The sequence below is a fragment of the Garra rufa genome, chromosome 2 (genome assembly GCF_049309525.1).
Source record: "Garra rufa chromosome 2, GarRuf1.0, whole genome shotgun sequence".
Lineage (NCBI taxonomy): Eukaryota > Metazoa > Chordata > Actinopteri > Cypriniformes > Cyprinidae > Garra > Garra rufa.
The window spans coordinates 55,242,222-55,263,099 of NC_133362.1; the positions used below are offsets into that span (position 1 = coordinate 55,242,222).

The 20,878-nt window shown below is 40.0% G+C and overlaps 1 protein-coding gene across 1 annotated transcript; it reads left to right on the forward strand.

Annotated features, from left to right (window-relative positions):
• The first annotated feature begins 2,851 nt into the window (after nt 1-2,851).
• Nucleotides 2,852-5,860, forward strand: LOC141325991 (uncharacterized). Its single transcript, XM_073834706.1, has one exon. The coding sequence runs from the start codon at nt 2,852-2,854 to the stop codon at nt 5,858-5,860; it is 3,009 nt and encodes a 1,002-aa protein (XP_073690807.1).
• The last annotated feature ends 15,018 nt before the right edge of the window (nt 5,861-20,878 follow it).

Here is a 20,878-nt window from a genome sequence, read left to right on the forward strand (position 1 = left end):
TTTACTATGATAAGTTTAAAAAACAGTATTGTATCTATGATTATTACTCTAGTTTACTATAGTACAGAAGTATACTACAGTATTTTTCATATGGGAATGGTGAACTTGATGTTTTTCAGGGCACACAGCTGTTTAGTTGTAAACTATATTGTGTGTCTGATCAGATCCCAAATCAGGTCCTTTTAATTGCTTACAGTTCTTTAGGTTATTCCTGTAATGGTACAGTAATGGTAATCGGTGTTGTCCTATCAGACCTGCTGTTAGTTTTAGCTTTGCTGTAGGTGTCTGTAGAGGTTTCATATACTGTATATAACAGTCTGATAGCCATAATCATAATGTTTCTCTTTAGTGACAGTCACAGTGTAGTTGAGAAGGAGAACAGCAGCATGTTTCAAATTCAGATTATGTTAAAAATACTAAACACATTTGTAAAGTCTAAGATGTTTTTCCTGTTTCACTGGTGCTATTTACTGACCTGCAAGTAGTACAGAATGATCCCTATTGTTTATATTTAAGCCCTCTACAGCAAATAAAAGTATAAACTCATAGTTGATTAGGTCAGTAATGTCTAAAAAAAAACATGTATTATAATTTCGTAAAGTGACAAAATACATCATCTGGCTTTTGCAGGAAATGGCAGAAACAAGATCCCAGAGGGCCAAACTAAAACCAAAGGATGAAGCTGCATATTTTTAATCCATGCTCAAAGATAAGGATGGATTTAAAATAAAATACATAAATTCATTTAAAGGTGAGTAACACAATTGTCTGTTTTAAGTATTGTTTTAACTTTTACCCTGACTGCTCTTGGTTAGGTCGAGGAGTGTTCAGCTGTTGCCACTTTCAAAAGAGACATTTTCTCATTGAATATCGAGGGGAAGTCATGACTAAACTAGAATATGTGCAGCTGGAGATGGGTCAAAGGAGATAAGTGTGTGTTTCTAATGCTCAAAGGGTAGTTTGGTAATATGATGCAAAATCATTATAAACTGTATGATTTCTTTAAAATTTCCATAAAAAGTGTTCTATAACGTTGTATAGTTGACATTTTGTCAATCTGATTACACAAATCTTTCATATTTTACAGGTTTGTTCTGAGACCGAACAACAGGTGCATGCTTTGGTCAGCTGTGCAGCAGGAAATGGGTCAAAGGAGGTAAGTGTGTGTTTCTAAATCTCAACAGGTAATGTACTTGCCATTAAAAATGAGCATTTAATAAGCATGTATTTCTTACATGTTCTTTAGTTGGCAACAACAGTGATTTTTAATTACAATCAAACTTAAAGAAGTGAAATATAGTGATAGGCTGATGATACACAGGACAACATTTTGAGCAATCTTGCCAGGCAACTTTTTTTGAGCAATGTTGCTTGGGCATACCCTGGAAATCCAGAGGTCTCGAGAGAGCACAATTTGAATTGTCTCTGCAAGACACGCTGGCATCGAGCAATGATGCACATTACTGCATTACGTGAGCAGTTCTGGGAACCAATCAAATCGGTGTATCTGATGTAGGCGGGCCAGAGGCGAGCTAAGCTGATGACGACAGCGCTTCAACGTCCGGAATCATTTAGTAAAGATGACTACAGATGAACACCAGTTGTTTGAAACTGCTTTGGCTGCTACAGTGAATGAGTTAGACTTGGCTTTTCATATAAAAGAGGAACAGAAAACTGCGCTCAAATCGTTCCTTTGCAAGAAGGAAGTTTTTGCTGTTTTGTCGACTGGATACGGCGAGAGTTTAATCTATCAGTTAGCTACGCTGGTAGCTCTGGATACGTCACACCGTGTATTGTTGTGATTGGTCGTGGCGTTATCCAATTGCGTGCAGTCAAAGTTTCAAATGCATGCTTGGTGCCGCCCCTCGAGTTAGGCCCTTTTCATTGCTCGATGCCAGACCCTTAAAGGAGAACTCCGGTGTGATATTGACCTAAAGTGTATTGAATCATGATACCGAGTGTGAACGTACCTTTATATATCTCATCTCGTCTTGTCCACTGCTGTCCGAAATCTGGGGTCAGTTAGCCGATGCTCACAACAGGTTGTCAATGAAAGTCAATAGGGCATCGAAGTTGCCATGTAAATAAATCACTGTTTTACGCCATTTACGAGGCACAAAGTAGCTCCACACTTCATTGGTAGACTTCCAAGGGCCCTGACATTTAAAACGAGATATTGAGAACTCAGAAAAAGCACCGGTAGTTTATTTACAAGAAGATTTATACAGACATTTTCCACCAGAAACAGACCGGTCGCCGCCATCTTGAATTTAGTCACGATAAGTCGAGTGTTGAGCACCAAGGAATTTATCAGGTTATCAACTTATCAGGTTGTAGTTTCCTTCGTTTTAAATGTCAGGGCCCTTGGAAGTCTACCAAATGAAGTGTGGAGCTACTTTGTGCCTCGTAAATGGCGTAAAACAGTGATTTATTTACATGGCTACTTCGATGCCCTATTGACTCTCATTGACAACCTGTTGTGAGCATCGGCTAACTGACCCCAGATTTCGGACTGCAGGACACAAACCGAGATGAGATATGCAATTCACACTCTGTATCATGATTCAAATCCCCCCAGTGGATCACCACCTTGCTGTGGTTGGGGGGCTTGTGTGTCTCGGTGACCCAAAGAGCTATGCTGGCTGGAGCTTCAATGCTCCTGGTAGGGCCTCCCATGTCAGAAAGGTCAAGGGTAGAGGCCAGACAAAGAGTGGTCCCTGGTCCTCCAGGTTGGGGGTTCGGCACAGGGTTAACTACCTTGTCCTAGAAAAAAAACAGAGTTACAGAAGCATCGACAACAATACTACATCATCGAGACCTCGGAGAGGAAGGACCTCTACAACAGAGGAGTATGACGCAATGCAGTGAAAGCCAAAAGGAAGCTGTAAGGCCGATTCCCCTTATGACTCCTAGGAAACCATCAAGGATAGCCACTTGGAACATCAGGACCATGTATGAATTAGGAAGAACTGCCCAGATAGCAAAAGAGATGAAAACCTATAACATCTCTGTTTTAGGATTGAGTGAGACAAGATGGCTACAGGCAGGTCAGCTAAGACTAACATCTGGAGAGACGTTGCTGTATTCTGGACACACGGAGGATGGTGCCACTCACACTGAAGGAGTTGCACTGATGTTGAGTTCGGCGGCGCGACGTGCACTCATTGGCTGGGAACCTGTGAGCTCACGAATCATCACAGCTAAGTTTGCCACCAATAAAAAGAAGATTCAGCTGTACATCATACAGTGTTATGCTCCTACCAATGAGTCAAAAGAAGAGGAGAAGGATGATTTTTACCATCAGCTGCAAACAGTACTGGATAGAAGAAGGGAGAAAGACATCATAGTCCTCATGGGAGATCTTAATGCCAAGATAGGGAATGATAATACGGGGTATGAGGACATCATGGGAGTGCACGGGCTGGGGCGGATGAACGAAAATGGTGAACGTTTTGCGGACCTGTGCTCCTTGAACCAGTTGGTGATAGGAGGAAGCATCTTCCCTCACAAGCGGATCCACAAAGCCACATGGAGGTCTCCAGACCACATCACTGAGAACCAAATTGATCATATCTGTATCAACCGAAAGTTCAGACGTTCATGGCGGGACGTACGAGTGATGCGAGGCGCAGATGTATCATCAGACCACCATCTTGTACTGATGACAATGAGGCTGCGACTTAAGAAGTATACCACGCAGACCACCACGCACACCAAATACAACGTAAGACTGCTCAGGAAGAGGGAGGTACAGACAGCATTCCAGATCAGCCTTTACAATAGATTCCAGCCGCTACAAGAGATTCTGGAGGACACAGAGGTAGACCTCGACAGACAGTGGCAAGTTACTAAAAGAGCATGGCTTGACACTTGTGAAGAAGTCCTGGGCAAGAACAAGACAAAACAGAAAGAGTGGATCTCAGCTGAAACACTACAGAAGGTGGAAGAGAGGAGGAGGAAGAAAACAGCTTTAAACATGAGCAGAACTAGGGCAGCCAAGGCAAAGGCGCAAGAAGACTATACAGCTGCTGACAGGGAAGTAAAGAAGAGTGTAAAGAGAGACAAAAGAGAGTACATCAATGATCTGGCCAGCCAAGCAGAAGAGGCAGCAGGAAAGGGAAACCAGAGAGACCTGTATGCAGTGACAAAGAGACTAGCAGGCAAGTTTCAGCAGACAGTTAAACCTGTAAAGGATAAGACAGGGAACCCACTCACGACAACAGAGGGACAGCTGAAGAGATGGGCAGAACATTTCAGCGAGCTGCTAAATCGACCACCCCCGGAATCACCACCTGACATTCCACCAGCAGAGAAGGACCTGCCAATAAACTGCGACAAGCCATCTAAAGCAGAAATAAAGAAAGCCATCATGTTGTTGAAGAACGGGAAAGCGGCAGGGCCAGATGACATACCAGCAGAAGCCATCAAAGCGGACATAGGGACTGCGGTCAACATGCTGCACAGTCTCTTCGACAAGATTTGGGAAGAGGAGAGAGTCCCGGATGAGTGGAAAGAAGGAATCCTGATCAAGCTGCCAAAGAAAGGAGATCTCAGTAGCTGCAATAACTACAGAGGGATCATGCTGCTTTCAGTGCCTGGCAAAGTCTTGAACAGAGTACTATTGGAGAGGATGAAAGAGGCAGTGGATGCCAAGCTCCGAGAACAGCAGGCAGGTTTCCGTAGGTACAGATCCTGTATCGACCAAATTGCCAGCCTACGTATCATCGTAGAGCAGTCACTGGAATGGAACTCTCCCCTCTACATCAACTTCATTGACTATGAGAAGGCTTTCGACAGTGTGGACAGACAGACGCTGTGGAAATTGCTCAGGCACTATGGAGTACCCAAGAAGTTCATCTCCCTCATCAAGTGCACCTATCAAGATATGACATGCAAGGTAGCTCATGCAGGCCAGATGTCAGATAGTTTTGAGGTCAGAACCGGAGTCCGTCAGGGGTGCCTACTGTCGCCTTTCCTTTTCCTGCTGGTCATCGACTGGATTATGAAGATGACGACAGCAGGCAGGAACAATGGAATACAGTGGACACCTTGGATGCAGCTGGAAGACCTCGATTTTGCTGACAACCTGGCACTCCTGTCACACAACCACAACCAGATGCAAGACAAAACCACACGACTGGCAACAACATCAGCTAGGACAGGGCTCGAGATAAACAGGAGGAAAACAGAACTCATGAAGATCAACACCACTGTCAATACACCAGTCACAGTAGGTGGAGAGCCAATTCAGGAGGTTGAGTCCTTTGTGTATCTGGGGAGCATTGTTGACATGCAGGGGGGAACAGATCGAGATGTCACAGTCAGAATTGGCAAAGCGCGAGCAGCCTTTGTCATGTTAAAGAACATCTGGGCTTCAAGAGAGATCACCACGGCCACGAAATTGCGCATCTTCAATTCCAATGTTAAATCGGTCTTACTCTATGGCTCAGAGACTTGGAGGATGACCAAAGCGACGCAGCAGAAGATACAGACATTCTTCAACACCTGCCTGAGGCGTATCTTCAAAATCAGGTGGCCAGATAAGATCAGTAATGAAGAACTATGGCAGAGAGCGGGACAAGAATCAATAACAAGCCAGATTCTAAGAAGAAAGTGGGGCTGGATAGGACATACACTGAGGAAACCAGCCTCCAGCATCACCCGCCAGGCCTTAAAGTGGAATCCACAGGGAAAGCGGAAGAGGGGCCGGCCTAGGAATAGTTGGAGGCGGGATGCAGACTTAGAGCTGAAGCAGATTGGGACCAACTGGACGGAGGCAGAAAGGATAGCCCAGAGCCGCGATAGATGGCGAAGTGTTGTCGATGGCCTATGCTCCCTTGGGAGCTATGGGCCTAAGTAAGTAAGTAAGTAATCATGATTCAATACACTTTAGGTCAATATCACACCGGAGTTCTCCTTTAATCTTAATAGATTAGGGTCTGGATTTTTTCCAGGCTAGCTTGGGCACTTTCCCCACTGAGAATGGGTAACAATTTTTTTATCTGGATACTTTAACCCCCTGGGGTCCAAACACGCGTATACGCGTTTTGTGGCAGTTTCCCAAAAGGAACTTCAATTACTCGGTCATTTCTGATTGTACAGATAAAAGCAGTACATCAATCGAATCTGTAAAGGGTCTACTCACAAAACCAAAAAAATATTGTGATTTTACAAAATAAAGAAAACAAAAAGGGTGTGCTGTCTGCCGCGTTGATCTCCGTGATCTTCATTCAGAAACGCGTCATTAAAATAGACTATAACTCAGCCAATACACAACACAGAGACATGAGCAATATATCTAGAGGAAGCTTGATATCTATACTTTCAAATGAAGTAATGTAATATCGAAATCAAATATTCTGTGATAAAGTAATCCGTATGAAACCAACACGATGTCCAGTCTCTCTTGTCTGCTTCATTAGTTTTAATTAGATCACGCCCAAGAGCGATTCTCTTTTCAAATTCAAATCGTCCACGTGAGGGCGCCGCGCCAAAAGTAGACGCCCACATCACGGTAAACAAAGGAGAAAGCAGTTTCTTTTCTTTCAAGTTAGTCCTTTCTGGAAGAAGATGGGCTGTCAGGAATAAAACTTACTTCAGAAGATGAACATTATATGAGACACAGCGTGAACCAGCAGAAGAAATATTTACACAAGTAAGTTTTTTTCTTTTATTAGCCTGCTTGTTAGTTGTTACTGTGACAGAATGTGCACACATTTTACCAGTTAAGACTTTTTGCCAACTGTATTTCCTGACTACAGCAAGTGAAACATTATAAAGTATGTTTCATTTCACTGCATCTAAATGTCTCATGTCTCAGGATGTTTCGACCCCCTTTGGTCGAAAAACGCGCCGGCGCGTTTTGAGGCACGCTTTTGTAATAACGCCGAAAAGAATGTAAAATTCTCCGTCAGTTTTGATCGTACAAATACAACCAATACATCATTCGAAACTGTAGAGTGTATATTTTTATTTGTATACACTGTGCTTTTATGAAAATAAGAAAACAGACAGGGCACGCGCTCTGCCTTCACTGTCTCTGTTATATCTTTTCACTGACACATAAATGAAACAACCTAAATCTCAGTGATTACGTGCCTCACAAACATAATGCATATACTTGTAGAAAGCTTGAAATGTTTACGTTTACATAAACCAATTCAAATAAAAAACTAATATTCTCTTTTTAAGTAATCTGTATGAAAGGTAGAAGATGTGTGGTTTCTCCTGTATCACTTCATTACAAACCTCACACCTGTATTTATCTTGCACTGTTTTTATTTGCACCTAACTGTTATACACCTATACACTTACCAGTCAAAGGTACTTTTTTAAAGAAAAATAATTATCTAATTTTGTGAAATAGGTTTACTATGTAAAAAAAACTGCTCACTTAAAAAAAAAAACTTTTAATAATAAAAAAGTTTGGCTGGTAGTGTATGTATTTTCTCCATGTTAGCTCTGTCTTTGTCAGATCACTGTGTTGCTCACATCTACTTGTTTTCTTTGCAGTTTCTGCTGTTCCCCGTTTTCCTGTGTTCAAGTTTCCTGCGAGTGATTTGGATATTGCACCCACGACATCTTGACTTCTGTGTTGTTTATTACTTTTGTTCCTAATAAAAAGTTTAACTGCACTCACAAGTGAATCTCAAGTTATTTTACGTGATAGTTAAATCAGTCATGGGCCCTGTGTCTCATCTGGTTGCCCACTGATGCCAACATTAACCTAAGTTGCCCCGCAATGTTGCTCAAAAAGTTGCCCCATGTATCATCAGTCATAGGAATTGTTTAATTTACAATGGTATGGATGATGGTTCATTCTGAGCTAGCATGTGTATCATATGTCGTATGTCCCCATACTTACCGCTTTTGTCATGTTGTGGGGGATGGGTAGAAGTTTAGTGTGTGTTTTGTCCAACTGCACCATGGTTTGTGTGTCGTATGTCCCCATACTTACCGCTTTTGTCATGTTGTGGGGGATGGGTAGAAGTTTAGTGTGTGTTTTGTCCAACTGCACCATGGTTTGTGTGTCGTATGTCCCCATACTTACCGCTTTTGTCATGTTGTGGGGGATGGGTAGAAGTTGAGTGTGTGTTTTGTCCAACTGCACCATGGTTTGTGTGTCCTATGTCCCCATACTTACCGCTTTTGTCATGTTGTGGGGGATGGGTAGAAGTTTAGTGTGTGTTTTGTCCAACTGCACCATGGTTTGTGTGTCGTAAGTCCCCATACTTACCGCTTTTGTCATGTTGTGGGGGATGGGTAGAAGTTTAGTGTGTGTTTTGTCCAACTGCACCATGGTTTGTGTGTCGTATGTCCCCATACTTACCGCTTTTGTCATGTTGTGGGGGATGGGTAGAAGTTGAGTGTGTGTTTTGTCCAACTGCACCATGGTTTGTGTGTCGTAAGTCCCCATACTTACCGCTTTTGTCATGTTGTGGGGGATGGGTAGAAGTTTAGTGTGTGTTTTGTCCAACTGCACCATGGTTTGTGTGTCGTATGTCCCCATACTTACCGCTTTTGTCATGTTGTGGGGGATGGGTAGAAGTTTAGTGTGTGTTTTGTCCAACTGCACCATGGTTTGTGTGTCGTATGTCCCCATACTTACCGCTTTTGTCATGTTGTGGGGGATGGGTAGAAGTTGAGTGTGTGTTTTGTCCAACTGCACCATGGTTTGTGTGTCGTATGTCCCCATACTTACCGCTTTTGTCATGTTGTGGGGGATGGGTAGAAGTTTAGTGTGTGTTTTGTCCAACTGCACCATGGTTTGTGTGTCGTATGTCCCCATACTTACCGCTTTTGTCATGTTGTGGGGAATGGGTAGAAGTTTAGTGTGTGTTTTGTCCAACTGCACCATGGTTTGTGTCGTATGTCCCCATACTTACCGCTTTTGTCATGTTGTGGGGGATGGGTAGAAGTTTAGTGTGTGTTTTGTCCAACTGCACCATGGTTTGTGTGTCCTATGTCCCCATACTTACCGCTTTTGTCATGTTGTGGGGGATGGGTAGAAGTTGAGTGTGTGTTTTGTCCAACTGCACCATGGTTTTTGTGTCCTATGTCCCCATACTTACCGCTTTTGTCATGTTGTGGGGGATGGGTAGAAGTTGAGTGTGTGTTTTGTCCAACTGCACCATGGTTTGTGTGTCGTATGTCCCCATACTTACCGCTTTTGTCATGTTGTGGGGGATGGGTAGAAGTTTAGTGTGTGTTTTGTCCAACTGCACCATGGTTTGTGTGTCGTATGTCCCCATACTTACCGCTTTTGTCATGTTGTGGGGGATGGGTAGAAGTTTAGTGTGTGTTTTGTCCAACTGCACCATGGTTTGTGTGTCGTATGTCCCCATACTTACCGCTTTTGTCATGTTGTGGGGGATGGGTAGAAGTTTAGTGTGTGTTTTGTCCAACTGCACCATGGTTTGTGTGTCGTATGTCCCCATACTTACCGCTTTTGTCATGTTGTGGGGGATGGGTAGAAGTTGAGTGTGTGTTTTGTCCAACTGCACCATGGTTTGTGTGTCGTATGTCCCCATACTTACCGCTTTTGTCATGTTGTGGGGGATGGGTAGAAGTTTAGTGTGTGTTTTGTCCAACTGCACCATGGTTTGTGTGTCGTATGTCCCCATACTTACCGCTTTTGTCATGTTGTGGGGGATGGGTAGAAGTTGAGTGTGTGTTTTGTCCAACTGCACCATGGTTTGTGTGTCGTATGTCCCCATACTTACCGCTTTTGTCATGTTGTGGGGGATGGGTAGAAGTTTAGTGTGTGTTTTGTCCAACTGCACCATGGTTTGTGTGTCGTATGTCCCCATACTTACCGCTTTTGTCATGTTGTGGGGAATGGGTAGAAGTTTAGTGTGTGTTTTGTCCAACTGCACCATGGTTTGTGTCGTATGTCCCCATACTTACCGCTTTTGTCATGTTGTGGGGGATGGGTAGAAGTTTAGTGTGTGTTTTGTCCAACTGCACCATGGTTTGTGTGTCCTATGTCCCCATACTTACCGCTTTTGTCATGTTGTGGGGGATGGGTAGAAGTTGAGTGTGTGTTTTGTCCAACTGCACCATGGTTTTTGTGTCCTATGTCCCCATACTTACCGCTTTTGTCATGTTGTGGGGGATGGGTAGAAGTTGAGTGTGTGTTTTGTCCAACTGCACCATGGTTTGTGTGTCGTATGTCCCCATACTTACCGCTTTTGTCATGTTGTGGGGGATGGGTAGAAGTTTAGTGTGTGTTTTGTCCAACTGCACCATGGTTTGTGTGTCGTATGTCCCCATACTTACCGCTTTTGTCATGTTGTGGGGGATGGGTAGAAGTTTAGTGTGTGTTTTGTCCAACTGCACCATGGTTTGTGTGTCGTATGTCCCCATACTTACCGCTTTTGTCATGTTGTGGGGGATGGGTAGAAGTTTAGTGTGTGTTTTGTCCAACTGCACCATGGTTTGTGTGTCGTATGTCCCCATACTTACCGCTTTTGTCATGTTGTGGGGGATGGGTAGAAGTTGAGTGTGTGTTTTGTCCAACTGCACCATGGTTTGTGTGTCGTATGTCCCCATACTTACCGCTTTTGTCATGTTGTGGGGGATGGGTAGAAGTTTAGTGTGTGTTTTGTCCAACTGCACCATGGTTTGTGTGTCGTATGTCCCCATACTTACCGCTTTTGTCATGTTGTGGGGGATGGGTAGAAGTTTAGTGTGTGTTTTGTCCAACTGCACCATGGTTTGTGTGTCGTATGTCCCCATACTTACCGCTTTTGTCATGTTGTGGGGGATGGGTAGAAGTTTAGTGTGTGTTTTGTCCAACTGCACCATGGTTTGTGTGTCCTATGTCCCCATACTTACCGCTTTTGTCATGTTGTGGGGGATGGGTAGAAGTTGAGTGTGTGTTTTGTCCAACTGCACCATGGTTTGTGTGTCCTATGTCCCCATACTTACCGCTTTTGTCATGTTGTGGGGGATGGGTAGAAGTTGAGTGTGTGTTTTGTCCAACTGCACCATGGTTTGTGTGTCGTATGTCCCCATACTTACCGCTTTTGTCATGTTGTGGGGGATGGGTAGAAGTTTAGTGTGTGTTTTGTCCAACTGCACCATGGTTTGTGTGTCGTATGTCCCCATACTTACCGCTTTTGTCATGTTGTGGGGGATGGGTAGAAGTTTAGTGTGTGTTTTGTCCAACTGCACCATGGTTTGTGTGTCGTATGTCCCCATACTTACCGCTTTTGTCATGTTGTGGGGGATGGGTAGAAGTTTAGTGTGTGTTTTGTCCAACTGCACCATGGTTTGTGTGTCGTATGTCCCCATACTTACCGCTTTTGTCATGTTGTGGGGGATGGGTAGACGTTGAGTGTGTGTTTTGTCCAACTGCACCATGGTTTGTGTGTCGTATGTCCCCATACTTACCGCTTTTGTCATGTTGTGACATTAAACAGTAGTTCAGAGATGTTAAAGAAGCATAATTCATATAGACCAAGCACTGCTGCTGTTTGTTATAGTATTTTATTTTTCTATTCACAGATACTGACCCTGCCTTAGGAGGCCCATCTAAAGGTATGACAATACTAAAACTTTTTTAACTTCAAACCCACATAGGTATATGTACTTTTGGAACCAAAATGAGTGTTATAAATGTTTAAAATGCAGTTTAGATTGTTTTTGATTGCTTAACTTATTGTGTAAATGATGCAAGTTTTTGGGGAACACTTTACAGTAGGCCTACATGAATTACCATGAATTAATGCATAAATTAATGGAGAATTATGAATTACTTCATCCATTAATATCTCAATTATCAGGAACTAGCATGAGTTCAGAATCTTTTATTCATGACGTCATAGATGAAAAACACCTTAAGACATTCGCTAAGATGAGTACATCATCATGATTAATATGTAATTATGATCATGATCATGATGTTTTCTTTTTCACAGAAAACAAGATTTTTAATAAGCTATGCTTATGGTACGTGTACCAGATAAAAAAAAAATTGAATCAAGTAAGAGAATCAAGCATTTGAATTATTAAAGGAATATACAAAAATCTGCATTACCTCATGCATGCATGCATGTTAGAATATCAGTAACATTAATCAATGTGAGAACTACTGTTTTTCATTAATTATGATGAGTTATCAAGCACGTATATGTCTTCTTCATAGCAGCCTGCATGTAAATGAACAGACCCCCAACACTGGCCAATCACAGCACAGAGTATGTGAATTCTGTTGACATTCAAATACAGTAGTCATCTTAACTAATTATTACACCATTAACTAAGCATTAATTTCTCATGACCTCATCGTGTGTGACCCCTCAAGTAAAGTGGTAACTTGGTTCTCTGGAATACTGATAAACAGTGTGTTATTAAAGCGATAGTTCACCCAGAAATGAAAATGTGATGTGTAACTGCTCACCCCCAGGAGTCAGTGATGTAGATGACTTTGTTTCTTCAGTAGAACACAAAGATTTTTAACTCAAACCGCTGCAGTCTTTCAGTCATATCCCTGATAGCACACGTACATCTAGAAGATGTCTATTTGACGTCTGCATTTACATCTGCAAGACTTATTATTTAGGATGTCTCTTTTTAGATGTCAAATAGACGTATGTTAGATGTCTTTAAGATGTTTATTATTTAGAATGTATGTAAAACTGACATCTGAAAGACGTCTGCCAGATGTTTTTAGACAGCGGATGCTTTCCAGATCAAGAGATCTTTAACAGACATCTTTCAGACGTGCTTGTGCCATCTGGGATAATGGCAGTCAGTGGGTCCCATGGCTTTGAGAGTCAAAAAACATACACAGACTAAACCAAATACATGCTCTGGCGTAGTAGTATTCTATCTTGTGTATAGGTCACTTATTTGTTTACACAGTGGAAAGAGATTGTGGTTACGACAGCTAATCAGAATGGTAATTACTTGTGCTTAACATGATTGTTGCAACCAAATTTTGTTTAGCCGTTGTATTTACAATCTCTGCACTGTGTAAAGAAGGAGTGACATATACAGTCTGTATTTGGATGTCATCAAATTTCTCATACTCTGTGTGCTGTGATTGGCCAGTGTTGTGCTCTGTCCATATACCTACAGGCTACTATGAATACATGAACATGCTTGATATCTCATATTTAATGAAAAACATGAGTTCTCACATTAATTGATATACTGTTCTAGCCTGTATGCATGCATGAGGTAATATTGATTATTTTTCTACATTCCTTTTAATAATTCAAGTAGTCTTACATGCACAAAATGCTTTTGTATTTTGAATCATGTACCATGAGCATAGGTTTATCTACAATGTATAGTAAAGACCTTGTTTTTTGTGAACAATGAAAACATCATGATCATGCATAATAAACATAAATCATGATGATGTACTTGTCTTAATGTCTCAAGGTGTTTTTCGTCCATGAAGTCAAGACTTTGAGCTTGTGTTAGTTCCTGATAATTCATGAGATTCACTCTTGCCATAAAGTGTTACCATGTATTTATTTATTTTTTTAAGGACAAATATCACAGCAGGAGGGAAGAGCATGAACAACCTGGTAAAAGCACACAATCATATAAAGAAAGAACACTGTACTAGGGAATTCTGTAGATCAATCATTTCAGCTGGTTTTATAGTAAAGGAGGATTTTTTGCTAGAGATTTACAGTTTCCACTTAAATGTTTAGAATAATTTATGAAATGTTTGAGTTTGTTCCATCAGATCCTTTATTCTGAGCCATACTATTCATACCACAGGAATGAAGAAAGCGAGGCAGCCTGTTGTGAACCCTCCAGGCACCTCAGATGGTATGAGCATCTACCTCACTCAGCCAACATATCCATTAAGGTTTGATTCAATTCATGCAGACCAAGCAATACTACTGTTTGTTATAGTGTTTAATTTGTCTATTCACAGATATTGAGACTTCCTTTGGAGGCTCATCTCAAGGTACATCTCAATGATGAGAATAAAATGTTTTTAACTACTAATCTATATAGGCCTGTCATGATAACTTTTTGTTACCCCGTAAAATAATTGCGATGAGTGATATTATTGTCATTTTAAGACCATTTTATGCCAGTGAATGTAAAATCATAATATAACAGCATAATAATGCAAGAAGGCCACACACTTTCAATTGATAAACAAACATTTAATTCATAAATTATTTAGATCATGAGAATTAAGTGTCCAAATATTAAATACCTTAAACTTGAATAAAAAGTAAATCCACATTTTCTTACAAATAGAAAAAAGACAAATGGACGAAGAACTGTTATGGAGATTTTTCCCATCTACAGATTTTTCCCTTTTTTCCCCTCTGAAAAGTAAGATAACATACACACTATTGCAGAGAAACACACCATATTTAACAGTTTTTATGTTGTTGTGTTTATGTAAATATAAATGGTGATGTATTGCATTACCTAAAATTGAGGTCATGTACATTTAATTTGCGATAAGATTTTGGTTGTACGATTATAGTCTGAGGAATAATCACGGTTTCACGGTTATCACAGCGTTTATTATTCATTAATTCGTTTCAAAACACTATTAGTTAAGAAAATCACATGAAAACTCCTTATATTTTAAAGTGTTATTTATTGCTGCTCAGTAACCAAATAATACAGCACAAAATAATAATAAAAACCAAATAATAGTCAATTTCCAGTCCAGTAATAATTTTACACTGAAAATATATAACAGAATAATGAATAAATAAATAAATTAAAATCAGAATAAATTAAAAATATATATTATTTGTCTAAATTAAATCTTAGCTACATATTAGCTAAGTGTTTGCCTATAAAAGAGGACAAATGTAGTTAAAGGCACTTGTGATCAACTATATTATAAAATTGTTTGGTATTTTCTGTAACTGGCTTTTGACTTTAACAATATAGCCTCCTTTTAAAAATGAATAATGCAGTACAGTAAAAAAATAAATAAAAAGAAACCAAGTCTCTGGTATTGAATATTAGCAAGCTATACATATCCTTTTGTAACAGAACAAGGAGTCAAAAGCTGAAGGACCCACATACAACAGGGCCCTCAAATTGCACGCTTATTTCCAGTCCTTTCAGTTCATATTATAGTGCAGAAATGTAAGCATGTTAACATTCTCAGTGCTCAGTCTTGACCGATGAGGAGACAAGATGTGGCCACTTGCGCTAAACACCCTTTCCGAGGGCACACTTGTTGCAGTAAAACCATGGTACTTTCTGGCTACTTTTGAAAGCATTGGGATGTCTTCCACATGTGACTTCAACCAAGCCAGTGGGTCAGAATCACCACTGATTGCAGGAAGGGACACGTATAGTTTTATCTCTGAGTCAATTCTTTCTTGGATTGATGGCATTTCATGTGCTGAAGCTTGTGACCTGTTCTTCTTTGCACTGGTGATTTGCTGTAACAGCCCAGACAGGCTCTTTTCGGTGATGGTGGATGAGGTCCTCACACTGCTCTGTGTGGTTGATGCTAGAGGATCTTCTGTATCTGGATGTGATGCAAGTGCCATTGCTTCATCACTGCATGGCTTGACTGTGTCTTCCAGATTTTCAGCAAAGCTTCCTTTAAACCTGGGTTCCACAAAACTGGATATGTTCAGAACATTCTTCATTTCCTCTGAATATCTCAGCTGCATTAACAGGTTTTCTCTTATTACAGCTTTCATTTGTTTAGTGAGAGCACATTCCTCTTGATCTTGAAGAATCTCATTGTTAATGTGCTCCAAGACTGGATTTAGGGAGGAAAGTGTGACTTGTTTCTCTGAGGCCAGGACATCAGTGAAGTCAAGTAGAAGACAAAGAAGTTGGCTTGGTTTCTCCAGGACAATGATTTCAGTGTCTTTAGGCATAAGATGCCAGGTGCTTCTGTCTCCTACTAGTACCCCACAGATGGCCTGCTGCTGCTCCAAGAACCTGGAAATCATTTCAAATGTGGATCCTCATCTGGTGTTCAATTCTGCCTGCTTCTTTTAATGTTTACGTTTCCTGCTTCAAAAAAAGCCTTGAACCAAATGTCGACATGCTCTGGTAGCGGATTCAGCCCTTGGTATCTTGAGGACTTTGGAAATGGCCAAATTTAAATTCTGACCAAAACAAGGAAACCAAACACCGAAATAATGCAAAGGCTTTCTTCATATTACTGGCATTGTCTGTTGTAATTTCAGATAGGTTCTCTTTTTTTATCTTCCAGTCCAGGAGCATGTTTTCTATCATTTCAGTGATATGCTCTGCTGTGGTCTTCTGGAAAATAAAGAGTCTCAAGACAGTGAGTCTTTAGCTTCCAATCAGTAGAGAGGTAGGGCACTGTAAAGCTCATAAAGGGTTCTCCTCCACCTCCATGGCAGGTCCACAGGTCTGTGGTAACACCAATCCACACACCCTCTGCCAGCTGTTCCTCCACACTTGCTCGTACTTCCGTGTACATGGCTGGGATTTTGTTTGTGGAGAAGTAGTTGTGGAATTTTGTATTGTGGCACTGACTTTTTCATCAGATGAAGAAATCCAGGTTTTTCCACAATCTGAAACGGCATCATATCTTTGGAGACATAGGCCACTGTATTATTCAAAACCTGGGCTTGTTTTGAAGTGGGAGCATAAGTCACACACTTTGCAAAGGATTCTGCTATAGTTGGTTGTTGAACTGCAGCTACACCACTAGTGTTGAGCTAAAAGTGAACAAGAACAATTTAAATAAAATTATCAATAATGAGATGAACTTTGACTGGAGTTGCAGTAATCATATAAGATCATTTTCAATATTTAATTACAGTAACAATTATATTTCTATAATTTATAATAATATTAATGTTATCATTATCAATATAAAAGACTAAAATGAACTTAAATGAACTTTTATCATCAGCTTTCATCCATACATAATCATTTTAATAATTTGTAATAATTCGTCTAACACATCGTTTGTTTAGGTTGCACTGAAAGCTTTGATTCATTGATATTTAATTCCCTACCAACGTATTTCATTCAAGTAATTTGTCACGGAATTTAACTTATGCATTACCTTTACTTGAGCGTGCAAAGCTGGATGGTGATCCTGCAGGTGCTGCATCAAATTAGATGTGTTCGATCCTTCATCAGCAACCTTTTTACGGCACGTTTTGCAAAAAGGTGCTCCATCATCTTCAATGACGCCCTGGTCATTATTTGGGTACCCAAGATAATCCCAAACTGCCGACTTCAGGCGCTTTTTTCGGAGGAAACAGAGTTTCGCTGGTTGGTGCATCAGCCATAGTTAATCCAGTGTGCGTGCATATTAGCCTTGGTCTCTTATAAACTCTGAACTTTAAGCTAGCACACAGTTGGCAAAACTTTGTTTAGTTGCAGCAGTTTTGTTCCGTGCAAAAGAAACGCTGTGTTGAGAAGCCTTTACGATTAATTAACCATGACGAATTAAAGTGCGGTTAATATTTGTAGTATTTAATGCTTAGTTTAACTGTTATGTTTAGGAACAGTTAAAATGTTGAAGTTATCCTCTTTACACTTACAGTAAGAGCGTTTGTTTTTTTCATTACACACAGTACACACAGGATGTTTCTTGATACACAAAATGATCTTGTGATGTAAGGGCAACTACTGTAATGTTGCTGTAAACAAGAACAAATTAAACTTTGCTCCTTGTTCACAGACTGTGCATACTGTTATATGTCTGAATCGCTTGTTTGAATGTTGTTTCTTTGCTTAAATATGATCACCCACTCTGGGTTTTTCTGCAAACAACCGGCTAGATTTACATTACGTGTATAGATCGATAGATCGACAGACAGACCCTTATGTCACTCCCAAATAGTTCATCCTTGAATACACACTATAAAAGGTAAGGTAGCATATTTACAGCACTATACAAAAATATTTTTCATACTTGCACAATGCGTGCACCATGTGCTGAGTCTAATCATTGGTCCTCATATATCAGGTATGTCCCTTTAATACACAGTCTTTACTATTGTGTATGTGTTAAACCATTGGTCCTCATATATCAGGTATGTCCCTTTAATACACAGTCTTTACTATTGTGTATGTTTTACACCATTGGTCCTCATATATCAGGTATGTCCCTTTAATACACAGTCTTTACTATTGTGTATGTGTTAAACCATTGGTCCTCATATATCAGGTATGTCCCTTTAATACACAGTCTTTACTATTGTGTATGTTTTACACCATTGGTCCTCATATATCAGGTATGTCCCTTTAATACACAGTCTTTACTATTGTGTATGTGTTACACCATTGGTCCTCATATATCAGGTATGTCCCTTTAATACACAGTCTTTACTATTGTGTATGTGTTAAACCATTGGTCCTCATATATCAGGTATGTCCCTTTAATACACAGTCTTTACTATTGTGTATGAGTTACACCATTGGTCCTTACATATCAGGTATGTCCCTTTAATACACAGTCTTTACTATTGTGTATGTGTTACACCATTGGTCCTCATATATCAGGTATGTCCCTTTAATACACAGTCTTTACTATTGTGTATGTGTTACACCATTGGTCCTCATATATCAGGTATGTCCCTTTAATACACAGTCTTTACTATTGTGTATGTGTTACACCATTGGTCCTCATATATCAGGTATGTCCTTTTAATACACAGTCTTTACTATTGTGTATGTGTTACACCATTGGTCCTCATATATCAGGTATGTCCCTTTAATACACAGTCTTTACTATTGTGTATGTGTTACACCATTGGTCCTCATATATCAGGTATGTCCCTTTAATACACAGTCTTTACTATTGTGTATGTGTTAAACCATTGGTCCTCATATATCAGGTATGTCCCTTTAATACACAGTCTTTACTATTGTGTATGTGTTAAACCATTGGTCCTCATATATCAGGTATGTCCCTTTAATACACAGTCTTTACTATTGTGTATGTTTTACACCATTGGTCCTCATATATCAGGTATGTCCCTTTAATACACAGTCTTTACTATTGTGTATGTGTTACACCATTGGTCCTCATATATCAGGTATGTCCCTTTAATACACAGTCTTTACTATTGTGTATGTGTTAAACCATTGGTCCTCATATATCAGGTATGTCCCTTTAATACACAGTCTTTACTATTGTGTATGTTTTACACCATTGGTCCTCATATATCAGGTATGTCCCTTTAATACACAGTCTTTACTATTGTGTATGTGTTACACCATTGGTCCTCATATATCAGGTATGTCCCTTTAATACACAGTCTTTACTATTGTGTATGTGTTAAACCATTGGTCCTCATATATCAGGTATGTCCCTTTAATACACAGTCTTTACTATTGTGTATGAGTTACACCATTGGTCCTTACATATCAGGTATGTCCCTTTAATACACAGTCTTTACTATTGTGTATGTGTTACACCATTGGTCCTCATATATCAGGTATGTCCCTTTAATACACAGTCTTTACTATTGTGTATGTGTTACACCATTGGTCCTCATATATCAGGTATGTCCCTTTAATACACAGTCTTTACTATTGTGTATGTGTTACACCATTGGTCCTCATATATCAGGTATGTCCCTTTAATACACAGTCTTTACTATTGTGTATGTGTTACACCATTGGTCCTCATATATCAGGTATGTCCCTTTAATACACAGTCTTTACTATTGTGTATGTTTTACACCATTGGTCCTCATATATCAGGTATGTCCCTTTAATACACAGTCTTTACTATTGTGTATGTGTTAAACCATTGGTCCTCATATATCAGGTATGTCCCTTTAATACACAGTCTTTACTATTGTGTATGTTTTACACCATTGGTCCTCATATATCAGGTATGTCCCTTTAATACACAGTCTTTACTATTGTGTATGTGTTACACCATTGGTCCTCATATATCAGGTATGTCCCTTTAATACACAGTCTTTACTATTGTGTATGTGTTAAACCATTGGTCCTCATATATCAGGTATGTCCCTTTAATACACAGTCTTTACTATTGTGTATGTGTTAAACCAGGGGTTTTCAAACCTGTCCTGGAGCCTCCCCTGCCCTGCACATTTTGTATGTCTCCCTTATTAGGCACACCCAATTCAGGTCTTGCAGTCTCTACTAATGAGCTGATGATTTGAATCAGGTGTATTAGATGAGAGAGACAAGCAAAATGTGCAGGGCAGGGGAGGCTCCAGGACAGGTTTGAAAACCCCTGTGTTAAACCATTGGTCCTCATATATCAGGTATGTCCCTTTAATACACAGTCTTTACTATTGTGTATGTGTTACACCATTGGTCCTCATATATCAGGTATGTCCCTTTAATACACAGTCTTTACTATTGTGTATGTGTTACACCATTGGTCCTCATATATCAGGTATGTCCCTTTAATACACAGTCTTTACTATTGTGTATGTGTTAAACCATTGGTCCTCATATATCAGGTATGTCCCTTTAATACACAGTCTTTACTATTGTGTATGTGTTAAACCATTGGTCCTCATATATCATGTATGTCCCTTTAATACACAGTCTTTACTATTGTGTATGTGTTAAACCATTGGTCCTCATATATCATGTATGTCCCTTTAATACACAGTCTTTACTATTGTGTATGTGTTACACCATTGGTCCTCATATATCAGGTATGTCCCTTTAATACACAGTCTTTACTATTGTGTATGTGTTACACCATTGGTCCTCATATATCAGGTATGTCCCTTTAATACACAGTCTTTACTATTGTGTATGTGTTACACCATTGGTCCTCATTTATCAGGTATGTCCCTTTAATACACAGTTTTTACTATTGTGTATGTGTTAAACCATTGGTCCTCATATATCAGTTATGTCCCTTTAATACACAGTCTTTACTATTGTGTATGTGTTACACCATTGGTCCTCATTTATCAGGTATGTC